Here is a 12,296-nt window from a genome sequence, read left to right on the forward strand (position 1 = left end):
AATATGTATCCCACACACTAGCGGGGATATTCAATAGTGAAAGTATTTTTTAAATCGATTAATTAATACTAGTTATTTATGCAACAAGTGAGTAAAGTAATACTTTTTTTACGAGAAGGAAAATTTGCCACACGAGCGCAGCGAGTGCGCAAATCCGCCGAGTAAAAAAAAGATACTTTACTAACGAGTTGCATACAAAATTTTTTTAGCGCCCGTAAGTTTAGATAACAATTTTTTTGAAACTCAAAATTTGAAAATTGGTCCACTTATGCCAAAAAAATCCCAATTTACATATGAACTCGTTAAGGAAACTACTATTATGAATGAAAAATTTTATTATTGCGTTAAAAAATGACACGCTATGGCACTTTTTTAACGCTTCTTGACCGATTCAAAAATCACATATTTTATAAACGCAAACGAATGAAAAAACTTGCACTTTTTTTGACGGACGTTAAAAAAATAATACAAATTTATTTTTGATGTTTTTCATATTTTTGCCAGAACTGAAGTAGATTTTAAGGAATGTTACACACGCAGTATTAGTACGTTGCAGATCTGAATAAAATGATGTAAAATAATTTAAAAAATCAATACTTTTGTTTGTATTAAAAAAATATAATACATATTCCGATGGCATTTAAACAATTAGACTAGAACCACATATGTATACATATAATTTTCATTCTATTTCGACAAAACATAAAGTGTCTAATATATTTTATTTTAATTGGTTGTCGAATGTAGCCTGTCGGTTATGGCAAACTGAAACCTAAAAACTTTTTGATCTTTTAAAATCTACCTACTCTATCTTAACTCAAGTTACTTTTTAATTTTTACATCATTTACACGTTATATTAGTATCTAATTATAAAATTAAAAATGCACATCAATTAAAACAATAATTATACATATTTATTTTAGTTTAGCGTTGATTTCTTGCTTTGCCTGCGATGCAAAATAATCTTGTCTAAAGGATTTATTTAAATGTCCACCAATATACGTCCTCATCCAAACCGGAACCATATTCATGAAGAAATACTATAAAACATTCGTTAGCTAGATTATTTTATCGAATTTTAAATTACCTGTATTCCGTGAGTCCAGTATCCCGTGGAAACATCCATTTTTCCCAAAGTACTGGCTGCATACTTTGCATAAGTGGTGGCGTCGGGAACAAAAGTGCTCGAGACTTGTAACCTATGACTGAATTGATTCATTTTGGTATTGATGAACATGGGCGATAAATGCTGAATTGTAAGACCATCTTTTGCATATTCGTAACGAAGAGCTGTTGTAAAACTTTTGATGTATGCCTGAAATAATTGAATATTTTTTGTCTATTGCGTATTACAACTGTTTTTGATATGATACCTTTGTGGCTGCATATACTGTCATCAAAGGTAGAGGCTGCAACTCTGATCCAGAGGAAACATTTACAATAGCTCCGCGACCTTTTTTCTTCATCTCTTCGACAAAATGGCGACTTAAAAGGGTTACAGCACCTACATTAATGTTAATGATATCCCATAGATCTTTTTCGGAAACTTCGTGTAAAAACATCGGATAATCATAATTCTTACCCACGTTATTTACTGAAAATAAATTTTTATATAAAATTGTTTTTGTTATATAATGTTTACTTTGTTTATAGTCCGTTTTTAATTTGTCATTCGTTAGTCTTGGTTTTTACTTTTTAAATAATTTTTTCAATCATTTTTTTATTGTCAGTAGCTATTGGCATGAAAAACAAAGGTACTCTCTTTCAAATAGATACCGCCAATAATGTGTCGTGCTGATGAATGCTTTTATTTTCGTATTTTGTTTATTGATTTATAATATACGGATATAACATTGCAGCAAAAAATGTATTTGAATCTTGAATTTTTATACCTTGCAGTCCTTAAAATAGTTATTTAAAATACCCACTGACAGATTTACAGTATCTATGTATTACAAATCCTCAGGAAAATATAACTTACCCAATATCCCAATGTCAAAAATTCTAATTTCATCTTTTATTACATTAATAGCCTTTGGTCCCATCGAAAAATCAGCTGTTATTATTTTTGTTTTAACGGAATGTTTAAGTTCTGTAAAAAAGTATAACTAAAGTTAATTACTTAAATGACATAATTGCGTGATTTAACTAATCATAATTATGTTTATGAATCGCGTTCACACTTTGTATCAATTTGTATTTATTACTAGAATAAGTCTAAATTGATTGATAAAACTGAAAAGGGAGCCACAGTTTCTCAACTCGCTTACAAATATTTTTTGATTTATAATATTTACTTAACAAACGTTGAAGTTTGAAAATGAGTTGTTTGTGTTTTTCGCTTATCCAGGACTTGTTCTACCAGTCGGATAAGTGAGGTTTTACCCCCATACTTTACCATATTTTCCTTTTTACCATACTATGTACATATACTTAATATGTATATGTATGTAATGTCATAGATTCAATTCACAATAGAGCAATTTAGAGTTTTTGAAAGTGGGCGTGAAGTCAGTTCAAACGGTTTTGATACTGCTGTTACAAGGCTTCTAAAAGAATTTGATTTGAAAAATTGTTTAATTGTTTTTAGAGAAAATGAGAATACATAATACATTTGGAAAAGTTGTAATACTACATAACTAAAATGAGTAGTACTTATGAAGGAAAACCACTAAAGAATTAGAACATTAATTGATTGAGCACAAATTGAAAGTTTAAGGGAGAAATCTAGAAACAGAAATATGTTTTGTTTTATTTCTTATTAAGTTATCTGGAAATGGAATAAAATTATAATGTTTACAGTTTATACAGAATTCCTTACCTAACTCCTGGGCGACTTTTTGGAGTTTGTCTTCATTTCTACTTACTAAGACTATATTGAGACCCCTTTTAGCAAGTTCATGAGCGTAAGCTTTTCCAATGCCATCGGTGCTGCCTGTGATTACTTGAAAAGGGAAAATTTATCACTTAGTATGTGAAAAATACAAACACATAGGGAGTAAAATTCAAATATGGAAGCGAAAACGAAAGTTAAAGTTCATTTCACGAGAGAATTCCGTTACGTCACAAATTTATTGCCACGACTATCGCCACGCTAATATCACATACGTTAGAAGAAGAGATTTTTGAAAATCCATGTAGACTAACTCAAATATAGGCAATGACGTAACGGATTTCTTTCATGAGACGAAGTGTATTTAATGTCAATGTCGAATATGTGTCAATTTTTTCATAAAAGTTCGTGAATATGAGAACACAAGGGTTTTACGCATTCAAACATGTCAAAATTATATACAGTAGTGGGTATGTTAGTACCAGTATTGGTTTACCCCTTGAGATAATTGTTCAGAATTTTTTAAAAATCTTGTAATAATTTAGCCAATGTAGGCAACCAGTTATATAAATGTGTAAATGGGTAAGCTAATCTTTATGACATCAGAAAATGAAGATATCCTTTGACACGAGACATCTTCATAAACTTGGGTCTGTACATTAGAAAAAGTAAGTAATTTATGAGGTTAGTGATTATGCCATATTTTATTTGTAACAGGAAATTAAAATGATAAATATTCTTTGTACGAATTTTACGTTTCACGAGATTTTGGAATTGGCTTTTTTTGGGTTAGTTGTAGTCGTCAAATGTGCATGTGCGCCGCATTTCTGTCCACAATTGATCAAAAACAATAAGATCAATTACATACTATAAAATTCTGTGGGTATAACTAAATTACGTGTTTTGTAATTCCAAACATAGTTGTTTGAATAAAACTATGTTTGAATAAGCAACTATGTAGATTATGTTGCAAATCAGGGTTGCATTTGAATACAAATGGTAGTGTAACACTTTGTTTCTCTTGCACCCAATACACTTTATTACCAAAAGTTAACGCGCTTTTAAACAGCAAAGCTGTCATGAGCAGAGCGACTTTTTTTTTCGTTTTTGTATCGTTGCTGTCGAAATACGCGTCAGCTCTAATTTGGTAATAAAGTATATTTGATGTAAAGGAAACAACAACAATAAGTTGGGCAGTCAATTTACTTCTTAATTGCTTAAACAAAAATTGCGTAAAAGGTTTGCCTCCGCAATTTAACTTAATTTAATAATAATAATAATAATAATAATTTGATAAGCTCAACATTCATTTTGTATCAGACGTGAGTTAAAAATAGTGACCGAAAAGTTGTTTTAGCCATCGTATTTTCTATCAAAAATTGTACTAGTACGTAGTACCTACTATGTCTTTTTTTACTGCAACATACTTGATACTTGATAAATGGTAACACTATTTAACAAATTTTAACTTCTCTTTGTGCCTGGGTTCTAAGTGGTATTTTCTGATTTATAAGAGCATAAAAATTTTCCCCTTAATGTTTGCTTTTTTAACCAGGACTTTGGACGAAATCAAATTTAACCGGGAATTTTGCTCTCGGAGGCAAGAAAATTGGCCAGTAAGGGAATTTAATCACCCTTTGAAATAAACATTTTTTACATATTGATCTTTTTTAATCGAATATTTTTTTTTATATTTTCCTAACCCCTAATTTGACACTCCACTCATGGGATAATCATCAATTGAAACGAAAGAATGAGTGAAAATGTTTTTGTGCGGTAAAAGTTTTTTGAAGAAAGAACGATCGGTATTCTAATACTAACAGTTTTTATTGTTTCTCATTCGAGTATTTTAATCGAGTAACTTTTTCGTGCTTCGTTATCAATGGATGGATGGATGAGCGGGTATGAAATTCAGGGTTCAAATTATATTTAATTTTAACTCTGTTTGGAAGAATTTGTGGAAAAAATTATTTAAAAAAAATGTTTATTTTAACGAGTGGTGGTTAAATTTGTTACGTGGACTTCCATAACATCCGGTATACTGTAATGGTTGCCCCAAAAACAAGAACACAAGTTGTTCATTTACATTAAGTTACGTTATTTATAATAGATATAATAAATTATTTGCCAATAGGAGACAATTTATTGCGTTAAAATCGATCTTCGTCGTTTATTTTTAAGTCAAATTGATTCATTTATGGTTTGCACAAAATGTTGAAAGACAAAGTTTTAACATTTTTTTAAATCTATAATAAAAGTAACTTTCTAAATGTAATTATCACCTCAAATTTGGAAATAGTTGCTATATTTTTACTATTTCTTCATGTCTTTAGACATCATAAAATTCCTAATTAATATTTTTGCACAATACGTTCTGCCGAAAAATCAAAAATGTCATTTTATTGTTAAAGGGCACTAACATTTAGTTGTTTGCTTTTTATTTAACGGTTCAGTCAATGAAATTACACAACATTTATTATTAAGGTTACGCGAGTTTATTGTCAATGTTAGCGTCCTTGTCCTTGTTAGCGTTGTTTATAATTTATACATGAATGATGAGTTACTATTTACGCTTGCAACGTTTTCGCCATCCGGATATAAATTTTACTTACATGCCCATGTGCCGTATTTTTTCACCAATGATGTTTCTTCGTGTGGTAAGAAAAATGGAGCTAATATGGCACGAGTTGCTTGTAGTAATCCCCATAAGTTACCGAGCAGAAAGAAGAAAATCACAATACATCCCAAGGTACATAAGAGTAGAGAATAAACACTGCATTCTACCAACATTTCGTTGCTGTAACGATCCAATCATTTTTATTAAAAACTGGTACAACTGGTGTTTGCAGTAGGTATTAGGTATTTATATTTTGAATACTTTACAAAAACATAAAACTACGAACAAGTTTGACTACATTGCTTTTTTGTTTGAGTGCTCATTAGCCTAATCTGAGCCTATAGTGAGAGTGATGAAAAAAGACGCTTGCGGTTAAAACAGGAACGTCTTTTTTTTGTTTATAGATCAGAGAAATCGTCATAAAAGTTTGTGTAAAAGTGGCAACATTGTGCAGATTTTTTTTCTAATATGTATTATTAATTAATTATACTGCTTTGAAGAACAGCGAATTTGTCAAACTTTATAATACATATTTATTATTATATTATATTTTATACAACAACAATTTTACCAATAGTTCAAATTAGAAAATTTTTTCTTCATACTTCAATACATAATTCCTAGCCTAAAAGGGCGTTTGTGGTATGTACCAACCGCTGGGTTTACCTTTTCCTTTCTGTTATTTACAGAAGTTGCATATTATACCAAACTTTTTACTTTACTTCAAAAAAAAAATTGCAGGGAGTAACTTCTTAAGACTGCATAGGCCAAGCAATCTCTGCCAATCCATATTTCAAGTAGATGTAACCAAATTCGCTTTAAAACTACAAACGGCAAATCTTGAAACATAGTCTGAAGCTCGTTTTGTAGAAATTGTAGAAATTTTTTGGATTTAGTCTCTCTGGTAGAGCAAATGATCCTACCAGATTACAATTAACATCTGCCTACTATTTAACCCCAGTTCGAGGACGAACTGCGAAGGAATTTTCAATCCTTCGAATGTGATTATTATATTGGTAGAATATACCGTCTTGAGAGATATAGGAACTGTATGTCTACAAAATGAACCTAGCATCTTTTTCGTAGGATTGAAGTAGTTATTCGCAAAATTGTACAGTCGAAGAAGAGCGTGCAGCCAGATGATAATGTTCATCAACACTTGTTGATGCTCTGCTCTGTATGGTAGTCACTTTGAAACTCTTGTACTCTTATGCTTAGTCCAGGGAGTTCTCAAGAACTGCTTACTCCAAGGCACTGATTCACTCTTCTGGCAACTTTATCATTTGCATGAGATCGATGTGCACAAAATGCGACACATTCTTTGCAGGATACACTGTTCAATTGATTGTACTACCAATCGCCTTAAAGTCTTATGGTGGAAAGGTTGTAAGTACATATCCTTAGCAGTATTACCACGCCAAATGTCTTAAAGAATCTTTTCAAATTTTTATTGAATTGTTTCAAATATATAATTAACCTTGTAGCCAAAGGCTTTCAGAATACTAAAAATACTAAAAACCGGTTTCTTCCCAAGATAATTGATATTTCCATATTCATGCGGTAGGGTACCAGTTTAGTCCAGTTTACATCCAACTATGGAGATGTCCTTTGACACTGATCAACACATACTTCGTCATCATCGTAGACAGGTTGTATTATTAGTCAACAATAATGCCTACAGATTTATGATTTTCTTCAAGAACAATGTGTCATTCTTCGAATGTTAAATGCTGGTAAACTGCCAAATCAATGGAAGATGAGAACATGATAATAATTCTATCCACGATACGAGAGGTGTCTTTAATCGGACGTGAACTAATGATTATAATACATAATTTATCATTTGAAAGGAAAAAGAAACTGAATCAGTCAATTCAGCGACATCTGCTTGTATTATATAATGGTACATAATTTCAGTCATGTTCTTTAGTTCAAGGCTTTTTTGCATATTATTTCCTTCGATGGAGCAATGGCATATGTTACACAAGAGGATTCGATGAGTTGAGTGTATATTGATTTACCAATATTGTAAAACCGATTGTCAAAGAACCCTCAAATATCAACTTTGAAATAATTGAAAAAAGAATAATAGATACAAATGACACTCCTCACATGTTCTATATTGTTCATAAATCTTTTGAAAGAAATGGTGTTTTAAAAATTCATAATAGTACCGTTTGTGCTTGTAGTGTATCTCTAAAAAAAAGTCATATAGATTTCCAAACATTATTGCAAATATTTAGTAACTAAATGACCCAACAATAATAGGGAGCGAGTGCACAGAAGAAATACCTGCAATTGCAGGATGTTGTAATTAGACAGTGTTGCAAATTGTATACTTTTAAACGTACGGTGGCAATGATATTAGCGCTTATGGTTTTTGCAATTTAATGTTTATACATTAGAAGAATATTATTGTTGTTCGTAAAAATGTTGCTGCGAAATGTTTATTGCAGTAAAAACCACCGTTAGAATTACCACGTGCTATTACAACATGACCTCAAAAAATTACAATGCAAATACAGTATGAGGTATGTAAAGTATTTTAGGAACTGTCACTCCCATAATAGCATCTCCTTATATGTACATATTGACGCAATGAAATATATTCATTTTTTGGGGAGGTAACATTTTTATTTAATGTTCTAGATACTTTCCCATTGTATTTAACAAATTACGGTCTTTGGGCAAATTGTTGGAATGACAATGTCGCAAGTTAATATTAACAATTTAAAAAGGGTTTGAAATAAATTGATTGTCGCAGAGATCCACTATGTGAAAGTCAAGTGACACTCGGTTATTGTTGTTTCTTTTAAAAAAGATTTCTTCAGAGAATCTTACATAACCTCTTTATTAATCTCATCGGCACTTTATTATTTAAACAGGGAGAAAGCGAATTTGTAAATGAGTCTGAATTAACTTGTTCCTTTATTGGATGTGTAAATAAGACAGTCAAAAGGTTGGAGTTTTAAGAGAGGAAGGGAACGAACAACATTTTTAAAATTATCGTTTGGAAGCTTTCATTTTTTACTAATTATTTTATAATGCATAAAATTTGCAAATAAATTCGAAAATAATAAATGTGTACGAGATAATTAAGAACTATCTAATGAGAATATTATTAAAGAGTACCTGAAGTACTGATGACATATTTAAAATTACTTTGATTTCATAACTCTGTCATTTGAGGCTGTCGCAATTTCATTCATAGCATATATTTTTCTACCCACCAGTAGAAGGTGAATGTCATTTTAACACTTAACCTGGGCACTCATTTCTCAGTTAGCATTACATTTTCGTAATGTTATTAGAGTTTCCGTAATGATTTTCATGACTTGTAAATTTGCGAATTAATTTATCATTAAGTCATTTGTCTTTCCTGTGAGACAGAATTTACTAAGACGACTTTGTCGTTTTTTAGTTAAATCATATCGTAGCTTATCACTATTATTGTTTTTATTAAAGAAAAAAAAAATTAAAATATGCAATTTTAAAAAACTCTTACTTTTCGTATTTCTCGTTTCCTGTTCAGTGTTTTTTGTCTTTAAAAATTCGTATCTCTGTTATCTTAATATGTTAATATATTTCTTGCAGCATGAATACCTACAATTGTAATTGTTCTAATCAAGATCAAGAAATGAGGGGTGATGTGACGTTTGGCTGTTCATTGCTGACTTTCTTCAATTAAAATTTCATGCCTTGAGTGTGTAATTAGTGTATCGTATAACTAACCAGTCTATTCAAGTTTTTTTGGCGTTAAATTGTATCGACAATAATTTTGTCAATTGTTATTGTTCTGTTACAGTAAATTAATTATTTACTGTTTAAAATATTACCTATTCAAGTGATGTGGGGTTACATGAAAAAGTTGAAGGACTAAAGAGTGATCAATTTGTACAGTGTTATTAGCAACAATAACATAGAAAGAATATAATATATTGATATGACATTAAATTAATATTACTTACCATTCATTGAAAACGTAAAAGAAATGTGATGACACTTACTTGACATTTAAAAATATAAAGCAATATTTCAATTGGTATTTACCATTACCCAATAGTGTACAATACATCTGATTGTTATGATTGTGTTTGGTTGCTTAATTGTTAATCAGCGTAATCCTGTTGATGAAGTACTGCCGAAGAAATTAAATTCCACTGACCTTATTCACTTTATTCATCAAATACAGTAATTATGAAATTTAATAGAGATCTAATAAGAACTATTTGAACCAGTCACTGTTGTTGCGTTAAATAAATATTTAACTATTTGCTAACAATTTGACAGAAATGTGAATAGCTTTTAATATCGTGTATTATTTTACAGAACAATTGATTTTTCTTCAAAGCAGTTTAGTTTATTGTGAATGTTGTGTTTGTGTTATTTAAACTTACCCACGAGACAAGAACGACTAAAACCGCTCACGTACACGAAACAATATCGGTTAGGTACATATTCTACACATTGATTGTGTTTGTCGTAGGCGATTTTATATGAACTTCGAACTGTGCCACTCTGACTTATCAAATGAATCTAAATAACAAAGCAGAGTGTAATATGGATTCACAAAACATGACCCCATAAAGATAATCCCCTCCTGGGCGACGCGCACAGCAAAATGTTTTAAATAAACACGACTAAAGAAGAAAACAAAACGAGAGGAGAGCTTTACGTACCGTTGTTTCGCGTTTGATATGGGGGATTTAGAGAAAGTTATCTTCGTTTCGAAATGATCTATCGCGAAATGAAATATTTAACAAAATAATTTGGCGAGCGAAATGCAGAACATGAAAAGTCTACACGGGATTTTAATTTGAGAAAGTGACTTAATCGTGAATATTTAAAAAAAAAATTAAATCATATTGTCTTCTAACTAGTTGCCTGAATGACATTTTTTCATGATTATAAATTTTACCTCTTTTGTTTTTTAAAGTTGAAATTTCAGAATTACCATTTGCTCAAGTATGTACTTATTTAAACATTTTATTTTTTATTTATTTCATTTTATTAAAATATTCAGGTTAAGCAGCACTAGTTAGACTTGGCTTATTTTCATTTAGTTTGTTTTTTATTAGTATGTTTAACATTTTGATTTTGTATTATGTATTTTGTGTAATAAACTCATTGTTATTATTATTAAAATTACAGAACGTCAATGTTAGGTGTTGTACCTAATGACGATATTTATTGTTATGTACTTTAACTTAGCGTAATGTTAAAACGGTTTTTTTACAGGAGCTTATTTTTGAATTTACCAATACTGCTCAGATTCAAAAAAATTATAATTTTCGCCTTGGAGAAAATATTAAAACTTAATAACACGGTTGTTCTTTAACTGTAGATAAAATTTTTACACCTACATGCTTTACATAAGTAGCTGTCATAGAGAAAATGCAGTTTTATGTCACGAAATGTCACTTACCTAGTTTTTTTTTTGCAAAATAATAGTTTAATCACTAGTTAAACCACGATGAATGATAATAGCTCATAGTTAATTATATTAAATAAGACAAACTGCAGAGATAATTATTTATGAAACCTTTTTCATTACTTAATTCAAACAAGAAAGTAAAAGCATTTACGAATGAGAATAGACATTAATAAGCAGGAAAATGCTTTTTAATTTTACCTCCAAAAGTCACTTAAGCAAAATTATTTTGTGTCAAGGATACTTCACTTTTTTTTCCAAATCTATTTCAGAATTACCCTGAATGTTTAAAATATTAAGTACATCTAGTTTTTTGTTTGTTTTATTACAATATTACGAAACTGATTAACTTTTTGATAAGTATACCATTTTATCTATAAGTACTTTTAGCAACACAAATATGTGATTATTTCAGTCTTAGAAAATCTGAAGTACTCGTACATATACATAAAAAAAATTTAAATTTATATCTTTCTCTAATTGTTGCTTGCACTATTTTTTCAACTTAGCAACGTAATTATATTAAATGCCGTAATAAATTTCCATAAAATGTTTTCTTATCATCGTAAGTATAACCGATTGTTTCTAATATTCTATTTAATGTAAAAATAATGTCAACGACAATTTTTCAAAATTTTCCGTTGAATTTGTTAACAGTAACTACTTTTAAGTAACAATTATGACGTAAATAACGTTCTTTATCACAAGACTAAATGCATGCATCATCAATATGGGTCACTTTAACTTGTCTGTGCCCTATTAAATGAAACTCTTCTTTATCTCCCTTAAAAATTTTAAATAAGATTTAACAGAAAGAATATTTTACTAAATAATAAACGGTAGTCAAACCAAATCGAAAAACGACAGGGTCAAATTACGCTCGAGGTCGTAAATCTTATTAATGATAACCCTTACAGTTTTATTTAAATACAGCCCAAAGTTATTTAAATCAAGAATCACATTCCTATTTTGCTCTGCTGCTACTATAATGGAGTAAACGGACAAAAATTTTAGTAATTATGTCTGGTGGATTAAGTGGAATCATTATACGAACGACATAAAAAACATGGAACAAGTACATCGAGATTATCGGCCAATATTTCCATTCACATACAAAATGTCAAGGAAATGAACGAATGTGTTGTTACAGTCCTAAATAACGTCCAAAATGAACAGCCCTGATAACTTTGTACTAGTACAGTGAGATCATTTAAATTCATAATTAGTGTAGGTTATGACTTTTACACTTGATTGGCAACACTGTTGACGTTTAGGCTTCTCACGATCAATCGTTTTAATTTAAAAGAAATGAAGCACTAGAAAATAATAGGTAAGTACAGTTTTATTGACGATCATAGAAAATGTTCAAAGTGTCTTTCCCTGGCTTGGATACAACTGTTAATTCACCGTTTCA

The 12,296-nt window shown here is 30.1% G+C and overlaps 2 protein-coding genes across 2 annotated transcripts in view; both read right to left on the reverse strand.

Moving 5' to 3' along the window:
* TyrRS (Tyrosyl-tRNA synthetase) overlaps nt 1–12,296 on the reverse strand; it is a 199,795-nt gene that overhangs the window by 65,784 nt on the left and 121,715 nt on the right. The window lies entirely within an intron of this gene.
* On the reverse strand, nt 579–10,047 carry LOC138130816 (inactive hydroxysteroid dehydrogenase-like protein 1). Its single transcript, XM_069047492.1, has 7 exons — nt 9,849–10,047; nt 5,447–5,631; nt 2,823–2,945; nt 1,983–2,093; nt 1,375–1,595; nt 1,089–1,316; nt 579–1,041 (listed from the first exon to the last, which is right to left on the reverse strand). Exons 2-7 carry the CDS (start codon nt 5,622–5,624, stop codon nt 916–918), a joined length of 987 nt encoding a protein of 328 aa, XP_068903593.1. The 5' UTR covers nt 5,625–5,631; nt 9,849–10,047; the 3' UTR covers nt 579–915.

Source organism: Tenebrio molitor, chromosome 5, assembly GCF_963966145.1.
Source record: "Tenebrio molitor chromosome 5, icTenMoli1.1, whole genome shotgun sequence".
In the NCBI taxonomy this organism is placed as follows: domain Eukaryota; kingdom Metazoa; phylum Arthropoda; class Insecta; order Coleoptera; family Tenebrionidae; genus Tenebrio; species Tenebrio molitor.